At 42.0% G+C, this 24,234-nt stretch overlaps 1 protein-coding gene across 5 annotated transcripts in view; it reads right to left on the reverse strand.

Annotated features, from left to right (window-relative positions):
* Positions 1-20,681, reverse strand: part of VPS35L (VPS35 endosomal protein sorting factor like) — a 117,627-nt gene extending 96,946 nt beyond the window's left edge. For 4 of the 5 annotated variants that reach the window (XM_065411877.1, XM_065411876.1, XM_065411875.1 and 1 more), the window contains exons 1-7: positions 20,632-20,681; positions 13,415-13,514; positions 11,660-11,827; positions 11,242-11,364; positions 10,785-10,809; positions 9,696-9,772; positions 6,996-7,124 (exon numbers count right to left, since the gene is read on the reverse strand). In XM_065411877.1, the coding sequence (XP_065267949.1) occupies positions 6,996-7,124; positions 9,696-9,772; positions 10,785-10,809; positions 11,242-11,364; positions 11,660-11,827; positions 13,415-13,514; positions 20,632-20,648 (639 nt within the window). In that variant the 5' untranslated portion in view covers positions 20,649-20,681. Of the gene's footprint in view, positions 1-6,995; positions 7,125-9,695; positions 9,773-10,784; positions 10,810-11,241; positions 11,365-11,659; positions 11,828-13,414; positions 13,515-15,665; positions 15,686-20,631 lie in introns of those variants that run through there. The other variant, XM_065411874.1, reaches the window with a different exon arrangement.
* Positions 20,682-24,234: the final 3,553 nt, after the last annotated feature.

Below are 24,234 nucleotides of genomic sequence, written 5' to 3' on the forward strand. Positions count from 1 at the left end.
CCAAGGGAGACCCCAACCATTGCAGAAGGGTTGGAAAGACTTTGGCCTACTATGACCCTATAAGACTGCTGGGTGACTGCTGGTATGTTTAGTGTGCATTTCAATCTGTTCTGGGGCTTGCTTTTTTAAAAACTGCTTTCTTTATAATGCTTGTACCTTAAGAATAAGTGTGGTTGCTTAAAAAGAGTTGTGTGGTAACTTGTAACTGCTGGCACTACACTGGCCATAGCCCTCAGAGAGAAAGCAAAGCACAACGCTGGCCATTAGGCAGACTGGCCTGCTGGGGATATCACAGTGTCAGACAGTGGCTGTGCAGCCGTTAGCCCCCCATTCAGAAGGGAGTGGGACGTGGGTCCCTGCCCTGAGACAAGCAATGGCTGGGGACTCAAGACCTCACTGGGCACTCCTGGAGTGGACCATGGAGGGGGAATACAGGTGCAGTTACCCTGAAACTGTGATACTTGGCTCTGCAGAATATCAGCATGATATTCTCCATTTCAGGAGAGTCAGCAGCAGCACCATCAGTCAGTCTCCCCTCATGCTAAGAAATCCACAGCGCAGCATTTCAGTTGGCCTTGGAAGACTTCTGCATTCACTCAGGCAAGACAAATGATCTCTGATAGAGGATAGTGAGGAATACAAGGAAAATGCCACCTATTTAAAAAAATATTTATTTAAAAGCATTTCTACGGTGCTAATCACAATCTGTCTTCCGAGCACCTATACCCAGCATATGCACAGCGCATATCTAAACTAGGAAATAGGTTATGGTTAAAAACATACTAGCGACCATATTTTTAAACACAACCTTGCATCTAGTAGAACATAATTTAAGACCTTTTAAAACATGTCTGCTGGTCATGGTAACCATAAAAGGGAAACCTGTGGTCAACCACATCACAGACACACAAACACACAGTGGTGGACACTAAAGAGCTAAACTGAGTCAATGGTAGGTGTAAAGTCATGTTTAAAGGCACGTTTGCTAATAGTTTAAACACAGCCTATTTCCTAGTTTAGATAGGGCCAAAAAGTGAAATATCATTTTACTGGAGCAGCATATGAATCAAATGACATGGTGACCAACTTAGAAAATATACAAGATATGGTACATATATGGTAGGACACAGCAATAAGCTCTGCTGGAGCAGAAATCTTTGGGAGAAGTTTACTGATAGTCAGCTCCCACTGCAGAAGAAAAGCAGGCTTGGGGGTGGGAAGAGAGGAGTAAAGGGACAAGTCTGCCTCTCCAATACACTCGCTTGAAAAACCAAAAAACCCCTAAAGCTGCACAAGAAATCTCTCTATTCTCCATGTCCCCAAGAGGAGCAGTAGAAAACCCTCCCAGGTCCCTTCTGCTGCAGGATGGCCCTTCCCCTGCAATCAGGAGACAGTCTTCAACTGAATGGAATGAATACAGTTTAAGAGGGGGGAAAAACTGTCTAAAAATAAAATTTCTACTCTATTCCCAACATTCAGGAAGCGACCTGCTGAAGCATCACCATACTGGAACAATACACAGAACAAGCGTAAGTGGGATAGTGCTTTCAGCCTCACTGCTTTATTCACCAAGAGAGGATCTAGAGAGTTCACAAGAAAGAAAAGCCAGACTCTTCACTCCTGTGACCCAAGAGAACTATCTCCACTGTTGCCTGTTAAGTATGTACGTAGTTCTCCCCTCAGGTAACAGATACATCCAAGCACATTATGGGCATCCAAGCGCATTGTGGGCAGCCACCACACAACACACCTTTGTTCACTTAATCTAAGGATGACAACATTAAAGCGCTATTAAAATATTTGTGCATTCTCTCTTCAATTTGTATATTTTAATATATTCATTGTGAGATTTGTTAGTCTCTAAGGTGCCACAAGTACTCCTGTTCTTATTGTGAGATGGGTTCACCTAATTGATAATGAGAGTACGTCTACATTGCAATAAAAACCTGTGGCACCAAGTCTCAGAGCCCGGGTCAGTTGTCTCGGGTTTGCAGGGCTAAAAATTGCAGCATAGATTTTTGGGCTCAGGATGGAGCCGGGGCTCTGAGAACCCATGAGGGGGGAAGGTTTCAGAGCCCAGGCGCCAGCCTGAGCCCAAACATCTACACTGCAATTTTTAGCCCTCCAGCCCAAGACAGCTTATGCTGGGCCAGCTCCAGCCATGCCACAGGTCTTCTATTGCAGTGTAGACGTACCCAAAGAGAACATTAGTTTCCATATGTTCTGACTTTCCACTATCATACCAAGAAAACAAACTACTAAATATGTTGACACGTCTAGTGGAGAACAGAAAGCTTTAAAGACAGACACACAACTGCCCCCAAGATTTCTAATTCTCACTCAGACCAGCATTTGCTCTGAATCTAAAATTATTAGTAGGATGGGGCTGGAATTTTCCACAATAATCATGTGTCTCTAACTCTGTCAAGGTCAAACCTGAAAGTTTCCTGCAATCTTTTAAATTTATCATATATCTCATTTGCCTTATATTCCCAAGAGAGTTTTGTGAACAGTACATAGTTACTTTCCCAGTAATTCTTTGTTATCCCTTCTATATGTACTGAAAACAAAAACTATCACACCACACACTCACATGCCCAGCAATGAACCCATGAGCACGGACCTTCTTCCCTTTACTCATTTTGGGGCACTGCGCACCCCCCAGGGGCACACAGGATACTCCCTCGAAGCAAGTACACCGCTACCCCGATATAACACAAATTCGGATACAACGCGGTAAAGCAGTGCTCCGCGGGGGGGCGGGGCTGTGCACTCCAGCGGATCAAAGCAAGTTCGATATAACGCAGTTTCACCTATAATGCGGTAAGATTTTTTGGCTCCCGAGGACAGCGTTATATCAAGGTAGAGGTGTACTGCTACTGTACAAGCTGTTGCATGGAAGTGTGGAAGGCAAAGTTCTGTCTGTACTTTTCCATTCCCCTAACAAGGTTCTCTCACAATCTGGCCCTAAACCAAGCTACTTCTAGTGTTGTGATGCGGCTGGGTTTTTGCCCCCTATTGACAAATGTTTAATTCTGGGAATAAAGTATGCTCCCGCCCTTTAGTATGCTCATAATGTTGTACTCCTGTTAGGAAACTGTTTGGGAATAGTAATATGTTTAATAGTATCTCAAATTCAGAGTAATCCAGCAATAGTGAAGCTCCAGTAAAGGTGTTCCCTCATTCACACTCTTTTCTAAACACCAATTTATTGCCATTCTGTTTCCTCCATCCCTTACCACAGGAATTGGTATAATATTTCAGTAACTGAAATATAGATGTAATTAATGCCCAGGCCTAGAATCAGGCAGGGATTTGTCTGCAACAAAATTTTCATGTAGAAGGAGGGTTCCTATGGGTGAGAAGTAGTTATGCTTTTCCTATGACACTACTCAGGGACCACTGAGGGTGTTGATTTTTGGGGGTAGGAGGGTTAAGTAAATCACAAGATAGAATGATGTTTCCAGGAAACATGGTCTGACAGAACCATGTCTTAGGATCTTCCTTTGACTCAGCAATCCCATAGGTACTACATTTATATTCTGTGTTTTCCTCTCAACAAAGGCGTTGTAATATAGTATTGTATTTTCTTGTGATAAAATACTATTAGGTCACCACACTTTTCATGGCAATTTGTTTTTTTAATAATATTGCTAATTCCCTGGTGCTACAAAAAGACATAATCATCCAAACTCAAAGAGCATTTTCTGAACTCTATTCATTCCTGATTTATGGTTCATTTCCTTTGTAACCTTTACTAGCATTTCCAACTTAAACAGCTTTCCAAAGGGGATCCACTGCTGGAAAAACAATCCTGACTTTATGTAACCTTTCCTGATGACTATTAACATTACATCAGTCTCTCAGTTTCTAAGGTTGCTGCAGCTTCACCACACTCTGCCTCTGGCCTCATCTAAAGGCCAATTCATACAAATTTTAACATTCAGTTGTCCTACTGTTTAACACACATGCCATCTCCCCTCTCCCCTCCCAAAAAAAGAGTAATTTACAAATTAATACAATTGAACACTGTGCATCATCAGTAGAGAACCTCTGAACTGTTTCTGTGCTAAATCAGATTATTCAATTACTTTACTAAACCAGGATAGGCAGAAAACAGCAGCTTATGCTAGCCATCCTTCCATTATTTTGTTGGGGAAAAAAAATCACTGGCCAATAAAAATTTAAAGAAATTGGTTTTACTGACTCTATTGTGCCGTTTAACAGCCTTTATCAGTCTTTCATCTACTTCTCCCACAAGCACCTTTACTTTCTCCCATGTTACCCCTTATACCTAGGAACCCCCTTTTCCTCCCCAATCAAAATCCCTAAAAACACCACCTTATCGTGTGTAAGACTCACTTCCAAGCCGTGATTACTACTACTGATTATCTTATTGCACATACGAATTGTGCACTCAGCCAGCCTAATCTAAACATGATTGTATTAAGGGCTTCCCTGTCCTCTCTCCATATCCTATTTGTCACATCAGCCTGTTGCATCTTGCCTGCAAGACTGTAAGCTGGCTGAGGCTTAGCCTATCTCTTGCTATATGTCGGTACAGAGCCTAGCACAATGGCAACCAGACCTGGTGGGGCCTCTAAGTGCTACCCTAGTACAAATAATATTTTAAAACAAAACAATGGAAAAATCAGTCTAGGAGAAGCAGTACTGTTAATTTATTACATTTTCAGTCCAGGCAGGCAGACGGCAAAATTTAACTGTGACTTGATCCAGTGAAACCTGCTGAAACAAGTTTTCCATCTAAATGTTCATTCATTTTTCCTGACTGTACGGAAGATTTGCAAAGTAAAGGTATTTTTCACTCCTTTGTTGCCTCTGAATTATTAGGTATCCAAACCAAATGGATATCAACTTTAAAGAAAAAAAAAATCTACCTAGAAACTGATGACATGGCCAACAGCTGGCTGTTATTGCCAGAGGTGGACAGTAGTCTACATTTGGCATCATTGGCATCACTGAGCACTCAGCATGACAGCTTTCTACTCCACTTCACTCCAAGAGGCTCATCTCCTGCGAGAAGACCACCCTTCAGGGAAGATGAGCAGCTATGCAGCACTACCCACTGTGACTTTATTAAGCAGCAGCACAGAAACTGCAGAGATTCTCCCATTCACTCTTGCAAGGTCCTTGCAGTGAAACAATACTTGTGGTCAGTGGTGACAAGAAATGCTGAAGGATCTAATGTAATCAGCATGGGCACCATACATTATAAGGAGATCAGCTACTAACAATATTAGTAGTCTCAGGTCCGTACCCAGAAATGAATCAAGATGGGCAAGGATAAAAGAAACCTGGTAATCAATAGTCCCTTCAGTTGTGATGTTAGCTTCAGGCAATATGCACAATCTCAGGAACTATTTTTATTCTAGGGTAAGGTTTCCTAGCTACTGCCCTCCAAGCCATTTATTATTTGTAGATGATAGTACATAATGTGTGTAGAATATATCCAATATGATACTACAATGATGAGGCCCTAGATAGAGGTTTTACTTCAACTGTTTTTTGACTAATAGGAGGTCCTACAGGCTTTATTTTATTTGAAGATAGATGAATCAAAAACTAAAAAAAAAAAAAAGTTAAAAAACTTTCATTGCATCAGAACAGTGTTAATAAATTAATCTAAGCAGAATTACTGCCAAGACAAATATTTAGATGAAAACACTTGCTGTTACAAATAGTTTCCACATATGATCTACACTGCAAGCAGCTCACAACACATGTTTTTGGAATATATCAACTTCTTTGAATAATGTTTACATTGTAAGCCAATAAACAGTCCTTGAAAGGAAGCTAGCAGCAGTTTACCACCTCATATGAAAAAAAAATTTACACTGGGACTCTACTTGATGCATCTCCAGATATCTGGTGCAATGAATTGCAGGCTCCCTTTGCAGCTACTTTCAAATGAACAGAGTGGGAAATAAGCATGTTCACTTCCACTAAATGAGCTTACAGCTTGTACTTTTTTGCCAGAGCAGTGAAACAATCATAAATGTGTATTTTTTGTAAATATTTAACGTGATGAGCATCTTAAAGATACTGAGCTATTGTTTCTAAATTATTAACACCAAGCATGTGTATCAGAGAGAATATCTTAAGCATTCATAGATCATCTAAGTATTTTGATTTCCTCAAGGAGCCTAATTTTATTATCCAGTATTTCAAACCAATTGGGCAATTTTTCATCTCTTTAATACTTGAACAACTTCAAAGAGGTTATCAGTTCATAGTAAAACAAAACAAAACAAAAACAAAAACAATAATGGTGAGAAACTAAACTCTTAGTAATATCTTAGTCACAAAACATCAGCTTTTACAAAAGAGCTAAGTGAGTTTCAATGGAGACCAGTGAACTATGTATTTCCTTTACAAAAACTGATTAAAAAAAGAAAACAAAACGATAGAATGTCTAGAAATAAACAGTTAAGAGATCCAGCCTATTCTGCATATATTTCTTCATCACTCCCTCTCACCCCCCCACTTATCTTTGCACCTTAGCATTTAGAAAAAATATAGTCACAAAGGTAAAAATGTCAAATTACCAATGGCACTAAAATGTACAACATAAAAGCATTTTCAAAGTCCCAATTTTTTGTATCAATTATGTTGATTTGAATATTTTTTTCCCATATCATCATATAAGCACAGTATTAGGAAAAATAAAAATAAAAAGACCAGATGTAAGAGGAAGATGCATGTGATCACCAATAACTTTACAGCAATTTAAATCTTTATAGCGTTATAAATATGAGAGATCTAAAAGACCTATCATATAATGCATCCCCCTTTCTAATTAAGATTATTCCATACAGCATATTTTCTTGTGTTTTGTCCAGTCTAACTTTAAGTGTTCTCAGTTATGGGGTTTTCACTGCTGCCTTCGAGAGACTTAAACCCTGATCCACCAAAGTATTTGAGTCTATGCTTAACTTTAAGTACAATTTGAGAGGCACTATTCACTATAAACTGACCTGGATAACTATTTTTAGAGCTTTTACTTTCTGATCAGAGGCCCAGGCATCCTTCAGTGACTGATTGAGGTCTTCAATCCGATTCATGTAATCCTGCTGAGTCAAATTCAACAGCTCTTTTTGTGAGCCCTGACAAGAAAAAACAGCAGCATTTAATAAAGAGGCAACCAACAAAAAGAAGATACCTATTAGTTAGCCAATCTATTAAAAATTAGGAAATGTTAGGTTTAAGGTTGAGTACTTGAGGCTCATCAGCAAGGCTGGAACCTTAAGATCCACTGCACATGCTCTGCCACTTGAGCTAACATGCCATCTACGCTACAAACTTTTGACCACACAAGTTACATCGGCATAAAGCTGCCGCAGTTGGTATATCACTTGTGCACTTGCCTACTTGATTCCTTGCATCAGTTCTGCACATATGCACCTGGAGTGCTTGTGTCAAAGCACAGTGCGGTGAATCAGGGGTAGGTATGCCAGTGTGCAACTCACCACCGGCCAGTGCACTGTCTCTTAAGAAGTTTTGGCAATGCATAATGGAGCAGAAACAAGTCACACAAAGGTGACTAGGAGCAAGGGGTCAACTTCCCAGGATGCAACTTTCCCCATCCCATAACATCATGTATATCCCAACATTTTCATGCCTTTTTAAAAAAATCCCACGAACCCACACAGCCCTCCTCTCTGTCCGCCATCTCTGACAGAAGCATGGAGCCTGCATAGCTATGACCTATTGTCATGAGAGTTGCAAGCATAGGATGCGCTATCCTCAGGTATCTGCAAAGCTGGAAAAAGAACCGAATCAGCAAGGAGCATGACAATTTCTTGGAGGATAGATTGCTGTGGAACAAAACAAGGACCAATTCAAGGTTGCTGGTGGTATTCACGGAGCAGCTGCAGGTAGCAGAGGGCTGAATCTGGGCCCAAGAAACGAGCACCGATTGATGGGATTGCACTGTAATGCAGGCTTGGGATGATGAGTAGGGGCTGCAATACTTTCAGATGAGAAGGAGAGCATTCCCGGATCTGTGTGCTGAGCTCACCCCAGTCCTCCAGGGCAGGGTCACCAAAATGAGAGCTGCACTGACACTGGAGAAGTGATGGGTGATAGTGCTCTGGCAACTTGCAATGCCAGATTGCTACCAGTCAGTGGGAAATCATTTTGGAGTTGGAAAATTAACCCTGGGGCCACTGTCATACAAGTATGCAGGGCCATTGTCTCGTGCTATGCAGGACTGTGACTCTTGGCAATGTGCAGGACATAATGGATAGATCTGCAGCAATGGGCTTCCTCAACTGCAGTGGGGCAATAGACAGCACTCATATATATATTTCTGGCACCAGACCATCTTGCCACAGAATATAGCAACAGAAATGGCTAATATTCTGTGGTTATGCAAGCGTTGGTGGATCATGGGGATGCTTCACTAACATCAGTGTTGGCTGGTCAGAGAAGGTGCATGATGCTCACATCTTTAAGAACACAGGACTATTCAGAAAGTTACCAGCAGGGACTTTCTTTCCAGACTGGCAGATTACCACTGGCAATGTTGAAATGCCAATAGTGATCCTGGGGGACTGGGTCTACCCTCTGCTCCCCAGCTCATGAAGCCGTACGGAGCTCCCACGGACCACAGTTTGAGAACCTCTGCTCTAATGAAATTCTTTATTCCTTTAAATTTTTATGAGGTTTTGTCTTTGACTGCTATTAAATTGTAGCAGCAGCAGAAATAAAACGTCCTTTGGTTACTTTCAGGTCAAGTACAAAAACGGGCCCGAGTTCCTCTAACCCTCCAATTCCTTTTCATCGTACGGCTATTTATGAACAACCAAAGTGTGTTGCAGAACGGTGTGCAGACCTAGGGCAAAAAGTTATTGTAAAGCTCCCAGCTACTCATTTGTGAAAAATAAAGAGCAAGACTCAAGTACTGTCATGTCAGAACTACAGCAGGTCCCTGTAAAGGATTACGTATCAGGAATGACTACCAGGAAAATAAATCGACAAATGGAGGGATGAAGTGCAGAAGCAACCACTATTTTGTGAGTGAGGCTAGGCAATTCAGTCTCAGTAGTGAATACATCATATATTATTGAGATACACTTATCCTTCCACTAATAGAATCTAATATGCAGATATTTAAGTAGATGTTACTTTTGACACACTCTCACATCATGCTGAATTTATAAAATGAATACTGTGTTAATCATGAGATCCACGTTGAAGCTAGCCATAAGACATGGAGGCCCTGAAGCAGAATCGGCACCAATTCAGTAAGGTACTCAAGCATGTCAGTGGCCTTACTGATTTCAATGGGACTAAAGTATTTAAACATATGTATATTAAGTGCCTGACTGAATCAGTGCCTTACTTAGGAGAGATGTCAGTCTCTGCAACAAGAGACAGAGCCTACCAGACACCAGGAAGCTTAAATACAGCAACTACAGGAGATAAATGATACAATGTCAGCCCAGTGACTCTCCTTTTGGGGTACTGTTTGTCAATGAGCTAAAAATTTAGGCCCCAATTCTACACAGACACACACACTTTCAATGGGACTATTCAAGTACATGAAGTTAATCAACTGCATAAGTGTTTGCAGAATCAGGGCTTTAGGGATAAGTCAGAAAGTTTCTTAAATAGTTTTATCTCACACAACTAATCTTTTTTCTCTTAAAATGTTTCCTGGACAGTTTGCTCACCTCTTCAAGGTCATCCAGCTCCTCTAGCCTTGTTCGCACCTTCTCAGAAACTGCTGAGCCAGGCGTTGTAGCTTTTCCTGTAGGTAATTACATCTTTGAGTTCTTTAAAATTTTCAAATTCTTAAACTATAAAAAAAAAAAGACTTGAGGGGAAGAGACAGATTTAAACAAGCTAACGGTATCCAAGATCAAAATGGTGGTTCAACAACCTAAGGCAGCTATTCAGCTGCTAGCATGAGAGACTGCGAGCCTGATTTTCAAACAAGACCTCCATTCCTGCAGGCACACAATGAATGTTGCCAACGATTCATTCACCTTTTTCTCCCAACAATTCGTAGTGGGTACAGAATAGCAACTGCAAAAAGTGAAGCCTGATTTGAAAAAATAAATACATAAAGATTTAAAAAAAACAAAACAAAACAAAAAGCAGGCTCTAGATTTTTTATTCAGGTTCTTCTGCTAAGAAGCTGGAGCCCTGTATATTTACTCATTCCAAGATTCTACTTGCTATGGAAGGTTCTTTACTACTTAGCCTCCCATTCTTAACAGCTTTTCCCATTAACAATACAATTAAAACATTGCATTAAAAATTAAGATTTTGGTGTCATACTAAACAGCCAGTATAATACTGGAATTGGCTCCTTCAATGCTTCTCTCTCAGCCAGGCAGAGAATTGTTGAACAGCTATGCAAAGCACTTCCTTCTATTTCCCCTCCTGTTCCCTTCAAGCAAGCGGGAAAATTAATAAAGACAAGCCAAATACCAAAATAACCTTGCAATTTTGGGAGATTTGGAGGGATAGTAACAGTCCAGATGTTTTTTAAAGCCACAATGTAAATTACAGGAGTTCTAGTTTCTTTCAATTACACATAATAATGTGCTCAGCAGCCACTAGATGGAGCAAGATAAATTTTATTTTTCTCGCATTTGCAAAAATCCAGTGGGACTCTCATGAGCAATAGCAGTGAATCAGCTCATAGTTGGAGAAAGAAAGCTTCAATTTGAATGCATGTTTGCACCAAAGGTCTGTCATTTGTTCTCTCTTTAAAATAATAGTCCCATGCCATTTGATATAGAGAAACTACTCACCTTTTTCAGAACTCATATACAGATTCTGCAGAGAAACAACAGCATTTTAGAAAGCATGTATTTACAAACTATTAACTTATTTACAAACGATTTAAGAAAGTGAATTGATTATTTTCAGTGCTGATATTTATTCTATAAATTAATGGAGATATAAAGTGTGATTGTAAGCTTTTCGTGGCCTGGACCATGTCTCTATTTGTGTTCTGGGAAGTGGCTAGCACTCTTTTGGACTCTCTCTAAAAATAATCGAGTACAATAGGCCAAAGATCAGCCAGTCTTCTTTATGAATATTTAAAAGCTAGAGCTGCTGGGATGGTTTTCCACTTCATTGCAAATTAAATTTACTGAATTTGTTTACGTAGAAAAGGAATAGTCACAAGGTATTCAATTACTGTAGTCTCTCAGTACCCGTAGTCTATTAAGGTTCTTGCACAAAATCATTAAGAAGCGCACTTACAATGGAGAGTTTTTCAGTCGTCGTGTATCTAGCAAGGATTTCACCACGTTTGCTTGACCATGGTTCAAAGTCACTTCCTACAACCAAGCTGTCGTCTTTATCACGTTTCTTTCTTGTAGTATCCTAGGAGGAACACAAACAAGGTGTTCATGTATACCAGGCAGACTAAGAAAGGTGACCAGACATGTTAAGACCTACTATGTTTCATGTGTTACTGACCCTTCCACAGATGTACAACATTAAAAAACGTAAACGTTACCAAAACTGCTAAAGCAAAAGAAAACCAGTAAATGAAATTCTCTGATTAGTTAATATGGTACTTTCTGTATTGAAACAGCTCTTGCAAGAGCACAAAGAATCAGTTCTATGCAGGTCTATTTTGTTCAATCTACTTGAGATAAGTAACCTTGAGCTTTACCGTGTTAGCTGCAGTAGTCACTGGATCTGCTGTTGCTGCGAACAATGACAAGGGATCAGTGCCATCCAACACACTGCTTAATGGGTCTATCATTGAACTGGAAGAAGAGGAGGAGGTAGAGGAAGTACTTCCTTTCCGACCCATTTTCTTGGTCTTGGATTCAGTAACCTGAAGGAGAAGTTCAACTGTAAAATGAAAAGATCTACTTCCACTTTAATAACTTACTAAAGCACAGATTCTCCAAATAGCACAATTTTCCTCTCCGCTAGGAGTGCCTCAGCTGTAGTACTGGTACTTAGAGGTTCTTTTACCATTTTTGTTTCTGTTCTCTGCAGCAAAAGGCACTCTTTCTCCCCCTTGCCTCCCTCCCAGTTGCTTCCTCCTCCCACTCTTGTTTTTATCCCTTCTTTCATGAAGCTCCTTTAGCTTCAAACAGCCTACCACTTCCTGTGTACCAACTACCCTTCCTTTTGTCTTTCAAATCCACCCTTAAAGACTGCTCCTTTCTGTGCAGATCTCCCTACTGACCTTCCAGACAGGGCCGGCTCCAAGCACCAGGCAACCAAGCTGGTGCTTGGGGCGGCACCTGGAGAGGGGCGGCGCGGCGCTCGGGCCACCGGGGGGAGAGCCGAGCCCCAGCCGGGGCTCGCCGCCCTCCTCCCAGGGCTCCGGCCGCCCTCCCCTCCGGCGCCCTCCCCCCGGCCGCCGGGGGGAGAGCGGAGCCCCCGCTGGGGCTCGCCGCCCTCCCCCCCGCGCCCTGCCCCCGGCCGCCGGGGGGAGAGCGGAGCCCCCGCCGGGGCTCGCCGCCCTCCTCCCAGGGCTCCGGCCGTCCTCCCCTCTGGCGCCCTCCCCCCGGCCGCCGGGGGGAGAGCCGAGCCCCCGCCGGGGCTCGCCGCCCTGCCCCCGCCGGGGCTCGCCGCCCTGCCCCCGCCGGGGCTCGCCGCCCTGCCCCCGGCGCTCTGGCCGCGGGGGGGGAGCCGAGCCCCCGCTGGGGCTCGCTGCCCTCCTCCCAGGGCTCCGGCCGCCCTCCCCCCCCCCCCCCCCGCGCCCTGCCCCCGGCCGCCGGGGGGAGAGCGGAGCCCCCGCCGGGGCTCGCCGCCCCCCCGGCTCCGCCCCCCCCCCCCGCGGGGGGGGGGCGGCCGGAGGCTTTTTTGCCTGGGGCGGCAAAAAAGCCAGAGCCGGCCCTGCTTCCAGAGTCTGAACTGCTGCCCATGTATCATAGTCACCAGAGTTAAACTAACCTCTTTGAAGCAGGGACCTTGCCTCTTATGTGTTTTGTAGAGCCCCATGCACGCTTGCAATATTTCATAGAGTGTTTTTTAAAACCACAGCTGGTTTAGAGGTAACCCAAAACCAACAAGTTTTACATCAAGCAGTTAGGCAGGTTACTGGTAATGTGATGAGTTGGTCCTAATCTGTCTTTTTATATATGATGAAACATTTCATAAATAACCAAGAAGCTGTGCAGGATTTGAGCTGTTCTGAATAGTAAGAGACGTTTTCTGGCACATAACATCAAGACATTCAGTACTGTGTAAACAGCAGCATAAACCCCTAGTACTATAGAAATGGTGGGAGCTGCAAGCTGCTGGAGCATCCCAAATGTACTTCACTGGTATTGCCAGTGACTTTAAAACCAAAACTTTTCTTCTAATAAATTCAACAGGAAATCAGAACTGCCTCTAGTTGCCAGCATGAAACAGTAGTTTTCACTTTACAGTGATGTTATTTGCAAAGGCACAAAAAGAAACTTACTATAATGGGTTTCAGTGGATGGTAGTCCCCAAATTCCACAGGTACAGCCTCCAGTCTGCATGAGTCAAACTCTGATGTGTAATTTCTAGACCTTGGATGCCTTAAAAAGCAAGAATAAAGAAAAAGTTTTATAGGTGCATCTGTCACACTTGTATAGGTGCAGACATGTTTATACGCCAGGCAGTATTTTGGAAAGTAAATCAAATTGTATGATGTAAGGTTTCCCTTTGCATGGGTAGCTAATATGTAAACTGACTTGACTACTTTGCTCTCTTATACTCTAAATAAAAACTGAGCAGTGCGTTTGTGAAGGGAGGTAGCTGCCACTTACTGTTCTGTATTTAAAGTACAGCAGTTGGATTTGCCTCCATACCATTGAATTTAATCATCAAAAGGATCAGAATCAGCAAATAATTTACCCTTAGGTAATTTACTAAGGGAATCAATATCCAGCTGTTCCGCAGTATTCACAATTAAAAGTTGCAGTGGCCAGCTGACAAGAGGAAGGAAGAACATAACCAGCAATGCAAGAACGAGAAACAAGACATTGTACTAAAGGCTTCCATTCTTACTGAAAATATTTTATTAGGAGAAATAACTTACATCAAACTCATATTTTACAGTTTTTCTTCTTAGCCTGTTGACAAAACCAGGCTTTCTTCCCTAACAGAAAAAGATTTGCACTTAAAGAACAACATAGATAATGCACTCCAAGGCTGAGCAGCAGACATTTACTCCAGTCACAGCTTTATAGTTTTTCCTCCATTCTATTTTACTATTAATCCCAGTTTCTATTAATCGTTCACTACAATTAGAAATGCAATTCATCTTTGAGGTGTGCCATTAAAATGGGGGAGAGGAATAAAACTGGAGTTTCCATACCCAGGACTGGACAGATCTATGAAGGAGAGCTAAGAGTTATATTTAAAAATACTCAAAAATATATCCTTAAATTCAGTAATACATCAAATGAAAACCCTTTAACTAGCACGATCTAGTGGTCATGCATGGAACTGGGAGTAAAGATTCCTGGTTTAAGTTCCCAGCTCTGTTACTGTTTCTTTGGGGACAAGACAGTTTCCATACATGCAAAGTGAGTATAGTTCTACTCAGCTCACGGAAGTGTCAGGAGACTTAGAAGCATCTATACTCTGCATTTCAGCAAACATTTTCCACCACTGGTTCCAGACATTCGGCTCCAACAGTAGAGCAACAGCAATAGAGCTAGTGTAGTTAGGGATCATGGCAACAATCAGCAAGACCTGGTTTGAAAAGGTTTTCTTTCCCTCTGCCCACTCCACCTGGAACATTTTCCTGACTGTTTTTTAATTTTAGAAATATTAGGAATGCCCAATTTGCCTTCCCTGTTTTATTACTGAAGGACTTTTGGGAGAGCGCAAGGATGTTTACTGGAGCTCTGGTGCCTTAATTGAACAAGCAAGGGTACTGAATGAACAAAGGCTTACTTTATCAAAAACGCTAGTCCTTGAAGCTAAAAACAACAAAAACAAAATAAACACAAAGGCCAGATTTTCAAAAGAGCTAAGCTTCCATTCAGGCACCAAGTACTCAGTGTCATCAGCTTCCATTGGGGACAATGTGCCTAAATAGGAACTGAGCTCATTTGAAAATCCTACCAGTGTCTAAAAATTCATTTCCCCCCTCAACTTTCACTTTCTGGGATCTTGCGATATCACCATTTCACTCGTTTTCCAGTCATTATTGTGTGTTCTAGCCTAAAAGGGATCTGAATTTCTTAGTGTAAAAAAGTAGCGGAAAGAAACAAAATATTTAAAAAGGGCAAACACCCAAATTTCTCCTTGCCTCTTCCCTTCTTCCCCCCAACTTTGCTGGTAATCTTTTCAAAGTGAAAAAGGAAACAGACTACGTAATTATTATTTAACTGGTAGACCTTTGTGGCGCTCTTGCTATTGCAATTCTGTAACAAGAAATCAGAACAAAGTCATAGCTGTGCTGATCAATGGAGAAGCTTTGAAGCCTAATTAGATACAAGCAGAGCAAGAACAAGAGTCCAGTGAAACCCACATGCCTGTTCCTTTTGTTTTCTTTATCTCCAATTTCCTGCTTTCACTATACATGAGCATTTTCTTGAATTTACTATTGTTCCATGCTTCAGTGACTCTCCTTGTTCATTTGCTTCATGGGTTTATTAGAATTTGTATGAAAATATGTACCCCACTCTCTTTCCTGGCTCCTAATTATAACATTTCTATTACCCTGTTATACTTACAGTTTTGTCAGCATTTCCATTATATCTCATTTATAGGGGTTTCTAAATCAGTAGTAAAAAAAAAAAAAGGTCTTGACAGCTGAAGCTTGGCATGACAGCCTCAGCCAAAAGGCAACTGTATTATAACTAAATTTTAAGACATCATTTGCTCTGTGGATGCATGTACATGGAGTGAGCTGTTTGTAAATGTAAGGTTTAAAAAATGCGTACAGAATCAATGTGTTTAAGTGATCAAGACCGCTTGTAAGGTAATTAATATGCGGGGGAGTGCACGATTGGTTTGATATTATCTTCTATTTATTCACTGAGTAAGGGGAGAGAGAAGGGTAAACCTTCATTCTTGGTGAAAACTCATGGCTATGGAGCCAGCTTCCATCAGAAATCAGACTGACTGATCCAGTCTTCTGGGCAACTGTAAGGTGCATGTCCACATGCAGGCTTTACCCTATAACAGGCAGGTTGCCTTGCTCTACCTGAGTCTGGCACTTAGAAGGGCAATGAGGGAAGAAAAGCAGCAGCCATGTCCATTGGGAAGGCATCCCTTTTATTGGAATGGATTTATATATGTATTGCGGCAAGGCACCTCCTCCATCTCGGCAGGTACAGCGTTTCCCCCTCTGGTGGTGGGGGCCTGGAATAAGTCAGCCCCACTCTGGACAGTGTTTATTCTCCCACTTGGGGAGTTATTTCCCAATACTTTTCTGGCAGGCCTCAGGGCCAGCCCAAGGAGCACCCCTCCACCCAACAAAAAACACAGTTCCAACCCAAAACAAACGGGAATACCTTTTCCTACACACGCACACACGCTGAAGGTGTGAGGCCTTGTTATTGGCCCTAGGGTGCCAGTCCTTTCCCTAAACAGACAGTCTGTTAAACAGCCCTCCACCCTGGAGCAGACTTTCTCCCTGATACCACTAGCCCTGCACCACCTTGTCTCCCCTTTCCCTCCTTTCACCAGAGAAGGGGTTTATAAAGGCCTCAGGCAGCCCTTAATTGGACTTGGGTGTCTCTACTTGACCTGAGGTAACCCCTTTTCAGCTTATGGAGAAAAGGGCCTTTATCATTCTAGGGCTCATATACCTGCCTTCCACTTTGACCTTCATACCTGCCCTTGTTTTCTTTTTAGTTGTTCCCAGTAATCAGTTGAGTTCCCCGGCTCAGTGGATACTCCCTGAAGGCTGGGGGAGGGTCCTTTAGCCACTGGCAGGCTTATGCCCGCCCACTTCCCCTGGAATTTTCAATAGGACCACTCCCTTACAGCTGTCCAGTGTGACTTTGTCACAGTATTCATAATATATACGAGTATAATGAAGATCGTTTTTATGTTAAAATGACAAATATGAAATCCAAATAACTATTATAACTATTTACCAAACATGTAACACAGAAAAACCAAAAATAAAAAGCAGAGAAAAGCCACATGGAGGTGAGTTAAGGAATGACAGCCTTAATTTTCAATTCCCTTGGTTTCTGCAGTTTTATTCAAATATAATGTTTTTTTATTTATATCAACCACATTTAGAACCTAAATGTTTCATTTTAATGCAAGCTCCTTTTCGTCCCATGAAGATAGGCTACATTTAATTTTTCTGTATAGACTGAAATTTGTTAAGTGTATAGCTGGTTTCAACTTCATCCCCAACTTATCATTTTAACATTAACTAAGTACAGTAACAATGCTTAAAGAAATACAGCCAGCACCTACACACCAACTACAGTATACTACCTCTTTTATATTCTATTTTTTTTCTCTTGTAATACAATAGCTTTCTTGGTTATTTGCATAGCAAGCTGTGATGTTCACAGATTTTTCTTCTCCAGATCTCCCAGTCTCTCTCTGTGTCATCCTATCATTCCATGTTACACACTGATTCCTTTCACCAGGAGAAACTACATTTATCTACAATTATCTAAGTTCTACAATTTCCAAATTACCTACTGAGCTTTTCATTTTCAAGGACCAGTTTTATATCTTGATATTAAATTCCATTATTTGGGCTTTAATCTAAATTCCAAAAAACTACTCTGATCCCTGTAGGTTCACAACATCTTATTGCCAGATTAGATGGGGGGAGGGGGAGGAGGAGTGTGTATTTGTGGCTACCCCTATATTATGTTCAGTGTGTCTGTCTTAACCATTATTGCAGTAAGAACTTCTAAGACTGCCAACAAATACATTTGACACCATTTATCTTCATAACTGCACTGAATACCCCCGATCCTTCTGTGCATTCGAGGTTTTGTTAGAAGTCCTAAGGCAGTACTTATAGTGGCCCTTTTAGTCTCAACAGTGTCACTAATCAGATATTGAGAGTCCATATAAGAGTAATATAACAAGACTGAATTGGCAATGTTTAGATCTCCATGTATTTGCAAAACAAAAAACAGTATAACCACAGACGTATCTATTACAGCTTTCCTTCACTCCCAAAACTTGTAGTATTTATGTATTTCTGGGAAATATTTATTTATAAATATAAAAAGTTTTAAAACACTGAGTACTCTTATTATGAAATTATCTAAAAAACTGTGGTAATATGGGTTTCCTTGATAGTTAACACCGACCTTTTAAAATTCCTAAACAAATTTGTACTATGATAAAAATTCAGGTTTGCTCATGAATTAGCACCATGTGGGGTAAACAAGCTGATTTGCAGTTAGATAGATTTGATAGATATGAAAGGCACTTTTTGGCAGCCCACCTGTATAAGCTGGTGAGCCACATAATTCACTTTTGTAACTTTCTGTATGGATTCTGAGGTTGGGAAAAGAAGGTTTTCCATCACCTCCAGTAGGTTTATTATTTAAAGGAACAAAAGCTTCAGGAAAGCAAATCTTTCAAAAACAGGAATTAGTTTATTTACAAGCAGCCATGAACTTTATGAAGCAGGGAAACAATTATTGCAAATATTTTTCTTTATCTTGTCAAAAGAAAAAATATTTCATCATTTCCTTGTGTTGCTTGCTCTAACAGAAATTGTACTATGTAGCTTATTTCCTAAGTATTTTCTTCAGTTCTGCATTCAGTTTTCCAGAAGTAAAGAAACATTTCATATTACAGGCGAGTCTCATCTTACGCAGGGTTCCATTCCGCGATTAGCATGTAAAGCGAAAACCGCGTATAGTCAAAATTACATTGAGTTCAATGGCGGGCAGAATCGCCCACACTACAGGTACAGTATTAAAATTGTTATTTTTCTCTCTTTTTTTGTTTTTTTTTTATTTTTCCGACCGAGTAAACCTGACATCGCACATGTTAAATGCGCGTAAGATGTGACAGACCTGTACTACAGAAGCAGAATTTGTATCCTAACATGAACCAACAGGGACATCCACTGGACTATAAGAGGAACAGAATTTTAATCTGGCTTCTTTCTTCTCCTCCCATCCCTCTCTTTCCAAAAAAAGACATCATAAAATCCAACACAATCAAATTAGATCCAAATTCAGACTGCTCTAGATTGTTCTGAAGTACAGTTCTTACTTATTTTTAAAGACAAAGTACATAAAGTCTGTTCACAGGACATCTCTATCACGCTCCTGTGAAGACTTGTACATCCTCAAAGCTACCTATTATCCATCTTCAAATCCCTCCTCAAAACTCTATTTTGCCCTGATGCCTACCAAAAAAATAATAAATTGATAATGGTTAGGCTGCCAACGTACTGATACCACTGCCTATCATGCTGACCAACACAGGCTCACTGTTTCCTAGTACTCCCGTCTGTCTGCATCCATCTGTTGTCTCTTATTTAGTTAGTCCAGACTGTTGAGGCTATACGGCCAGCATATAACCCCATCGTACAGATGCCGCCTACACTGAGAGAAGGGTTTTTCTGTCAGTGTAGAAACACCAGCTGATTGTAGCTACATCAACAGATGCATTCTTCCATTGACATGCCTGCATCTACACTGGTGCAAAGCTACACACGTGGATGTGTTTTTTTCAGTAATTTTTAAAAAATGTTTCAATGCAGTGCCTTCCAGGCACCTCCATGCTACTGCTGTGATTTGGTACTTTGTAAGACATCAAAGAAAAAAACAAATACAGGGTTACATGGCGGGGGGGGGGGGGGGGAGAGGAGGAGGAAGCATATATGAATCACAGAGTCAACTACAGCAACTCCTTTGGGGTTATCCCACCTGGTCACAAAAATGCAAATAAGTAACACCAGTCCCACATTATTAAAACAGATCTGAATGTATCTCCCCTTCTTCAGAGGAAAGATTTTACTGTGATATTCAAGTATGTTTTTTTAACTTCTTTCAGATAGTCTCAGCTGCAGGCTTGTGATAACATAAATTCAAGGGTCTTTTCATGGGGGCATTTGAAAGAAGCACTGTCTCTGAAGGAACATGTATGTATGTAGAAAGTTCATTTCTAATTTGGATAAAATACTGTCACAATTAAATAGCTTACTGCTATTTCATTTAGGCTTCAGGCTTCCTTTTAGACCCATTCCAAAGCAGCAGTCCTGAAGCAAGGAGGAAGTTATTGGTGTTGTTCTTGATATTTGTGTTACTGTGGAAGTCCCTTACAGCACAGAAAGCTTTGGTCAGGGCTACTGGTACAGACTGTAGGAAAGGAGGGAATTAAACTTTACAACAGCTCCACTGCATGCACCTCCGAAACAGGTGAGCTTCGCACCCTGGGCGGGGGGAAGAGGGGACACTGCAGTTTTGCCCTGTGCTTTCGGACTGAGTTAACGGGGGAACAGGAACAGACTAGGCAGGCTGACAGAGCGGAGGCGCCTTTCACCCTCTTTTCTTTAAGCTGGGGGACAGGGAAGTCCCCAGCCCACCCTGCTCGGGAGTCTGTAGCCGGGCTCTGCTTTGGCCCCGCTGGCTCCAGATAGGGGAATATCAGGGACCCTTCCCCAGGAACCAACGCCCGCCCAGCGCGGCTCCCTCCCCACTCAGCCCAGCCCCTCCCCGGCACCTCTACCCGTACTTCTCCCGGCCTTACCACGGGAAGGCAGCCATCTTGCCTCCTTGTCACATGACCCCCTTCCCCCCAGGGCCGGGTCTTTCACCGTCCTCTCCCCGCTCGCTACGCCCCGCCCCGCCGCCAAGGCTGCCATGATTGTGCGGGGCAACCGGAAAGGGTAGATGCAGGCCCCACGCGACGGCGGCGGATGGCTCTCGCTGAGCCTTGGGGGAGCCTGGTAACCCCATGGGAAAGGCTCCTCCCCCCGCCCCACACACGGGGGGATAACCCCATGGGAAACCCTCCTCCCTCTGCCCCACACACGGGGGGCTAACCCCTTGGGAAAGGCTCCTCCCCCTGACCCCACACATGGGAGGCTAACCCCTTGGGAAAGGCTCCTCCCCTGAACCCCACACACGGGGGGGGGGGCTAACCCCTTGGGAAAGGCTCCTCTCCCTGCCTCACACACGGAGGGGGCTAACCCACTGTTTGATTTGTAATGAAAGAGGTGCCAAGGGCTCAAGCAATTTTTTTACTTTCATAACTGACATTGTAAGCAGAGGTGCCAGGGCTATGAACTGCCAAGCCTAGAGGCAGTTTTGTGCCAGGACTCAGCCCTGCACAAAGTAAGCACTGGCCTCACCTCAGGGAGGAAGATGTCTCCCAGGCCCACTGCGGGCATCCCTTCCTAGACACCCTGAAGGGGTCTTTTTGGAGCCCACACATGCACATTGAGGCAGCTTTCCATGCAACTAGGGGTCAATACAGAGTGAGCCTCCTTCAGCCTCTCCACAATGAAGTGGCCTCACACATCCCCTATGCACTGCAGGGATCTCACACTCCCCATCCTGAGGAAATGGCACCTTGCCCTGCTAGGCATAAATACACACAAAGGGTCTCATTCTCACACAGGCAGTGATGGGGTCTCCCCTCCACACCCATATTGAGGTGTGGGGAGGCTCTAGATGGGTGAGATCTCTCACAAGAAGGGAGAATGTGAATGAAGTTGTTCCCCTCCCCAGTGATGGGGAAACCTTGACCTCGCAAGTAGTCTCTCTCACAGGCAGTCAGTGAAACCTGGTGCAACAGGTCAGATCACTGCTTTGGTCAGGTCAAATAGCTCTCATGTCAGTGAATATGGACCATTTAGTTAGCAATGGATTAATCAGAGAATACTGTACAGAACCACTGGTCTGTGCATATATACTGATAGCCCCAGTCTCCCAAATTCTGAAGACTCACTGACTCCCATTTATTCAGCTAATTGCAATCATTTCCCTTGGGGTTTATTAGATTACATGCCACCCCTCATTGCTGTCCTTTGCTGTTAGGATAAAACTTTTATTTCTCCACACCAAAGCAAGATCCCAACTCTGATATTCAGATGTCAGGAGTTGCATACATATAGAAAGATCAGAATATTAGTCAAGATCCACCATGCAGAACTGAAAGCAGAATTTTGTTCTCACTGTGTAATTCCTCAGTGTATGCTCAGTGTTTCCAGCCATTTGATAGCATTGTCATCATCCAGGTGAAGAGCTGGAAGCCCACTGTCAAAGTAAGTCAGCGGGCACTCAAAGGATATGTGACATAGTCTGAAATGAACCTCATCTACATTGCAGGTTGTTAGAGAAACCCCATTTGAATAGATTGGACACACAATTGCTCTGTCCTGTTTGAAACCGATTCAGGGATGACCACAGGTGCCCTGGCAGGTCAAAACCTGGTGGACAGATAGTTGGATCGGTGACAAGAGAGTGATTAAAAACTGTCTTAGCTGTTGTCATTACACCAAGCAAATTCCACTGACATGTCCTGTGGTGGCATAAGTGACCATAAAGGACATCTAGAAGACACATGAACTGGCAGGTGGTTGAAGAGGTCTGAGTACAGAGGCACATCTCATTTCTCACGGCTCTTGACCAGGAGCATGATAGAAGCCCCCTCATGGCAAATATAGGGCAGTAATCAGATGTCACTGTGTAATTTGGATAATTTTGATCTGCCTTCTTAAAATTAACCCTGTACTGTAGTTTTAATTAGGCTCAGTCTATTTCACATATCCAAAACTATTGTGTAGTTAGTGTGTGCTCATAGACAGCTGCAGCACCCAGCCACAGAAGTGGTTGTATTTCTGTGGAGGGTGAAATAAGATTTTAGAGAGTACTGCTTTTGATCCACATATGCAGCTCTCACTGACACCAACTGAAATGGTGAATACAGCTCAATACACCATTTGCAATGCTTTAAAAAAAGGTATTCTCAGGCCTCAGTTGTTATAGCTACTGCTTAAAATATTTTTTTAATGACATCAAAAACAAAAATGTTTAAAACTGTCATCATCTAAGATGAACCAGACAAATTCAGGTATCACTGACTCTGTCTCTTTTAAGTGTTTCTAACTTAGTAATAGGGAATGGTAAGATTTTTTTTTATTTATATTTTCTGATGTGCAAAAATACGTCTAATACTACTTTACACTTGTATAGCACCTCTCAATGATTATTATAAAATGCTTCATTTTTTACTATTAGGATACATAAACTAAGCCAGGATAGGGTGGTTAAGCGACTTGCCCAACATGACAGGCAAACCAGTCGTAGAAGCTGGAAAGGAACCCTGGCATCCTATTATATCTATTCCTAAACAAAAAACATTGTTTAATGTTACTTAAGGTTGTCTTCACCAATAAACTAAACCATAAAAAAGTTAAGAAATACAAAGGTAAGGATTAAAAGGTTGCTAAGTCAAACACTAAAAAAATGCCAGAATGAATGGTACCTGTGCAACTTTATTTCAGCCCCCTTGTGTATATGCAGAATACTCTAACCTTGACTTTTCTGCTACAGTTTGACTACAGCCTGACTTGGCAATTTTTTAATCCTTTTTCCGTTCTTAATTTTGTATTTTCTAATTTTTTATGGTTTAGTTTATTGATGAGAGCAAACTTAACTAACATTAAACAAAGATTTTGGCTGTAAGTTTCTTTATTTTTTTCATAGAAAATTTTTTTAATATGTGCTATTTAAATCAAACATTTATTTAATGTGTTATGTTTTCACAGCAGTCGAAAAATAAGATTTACTGCAGCTTCTAGCTAGGGACTCAACTCTAATCTCTCTCTTTTTTAAAAAAGGTAAATATTCAGAAAGTGATAGCCTCCAGTTTGTGAAAAAATGTAAACCATGAAATGGAGATGGAATTTTGTATCTTATTTTCATGTAACTTTCTTTTTTCTTAAGGAAAGTAACAGTTACCCTTTGAAAAGAAACAGTGTGACTTACCTCTATACAAACCCAAAGGAGCTCATGCAAACAGTTTGCTTTCCTTCCAACTCCTCCTGGGAATCTTTTTGTATTAATGTTATGGGAGTCTGAGGTAAATCAGTTATCCAAGGCAGCCATTGCCATGACAATCAAGGCAACAGTGATTCTCATCAAGTATATGAATAAAGTAGAGGGAGGAATAATGAGTGGCTCATTGTCTCTGAAGTCACTGCTAGGGCTCAGACAGCAGCAAATGTGCAGTGGGGGGGGGGGGGGAAATCAGGCTTTTCTGGTGTTCTAGTTTCCTCAAACTCCAACAACATGCAAATAGAAAACACACATTGGAGATCATTCCACACATTAATTAGTGGCTGAA

Source organism: Emys orbicularis, chromosome 10 (assembly GCF_028017835.1).
Source record: "Emys orbicularis isolate rEmyOrb1 chromosome 10, rEmyOrb1.hap1, whole genome shotgun sequence".
NCBI classification, from domain to species: domain Eukaryota; kingdom Metazoa; phylum Chordata; order Testudines; family Emydidae; genus Emys; species Emys orbicularis.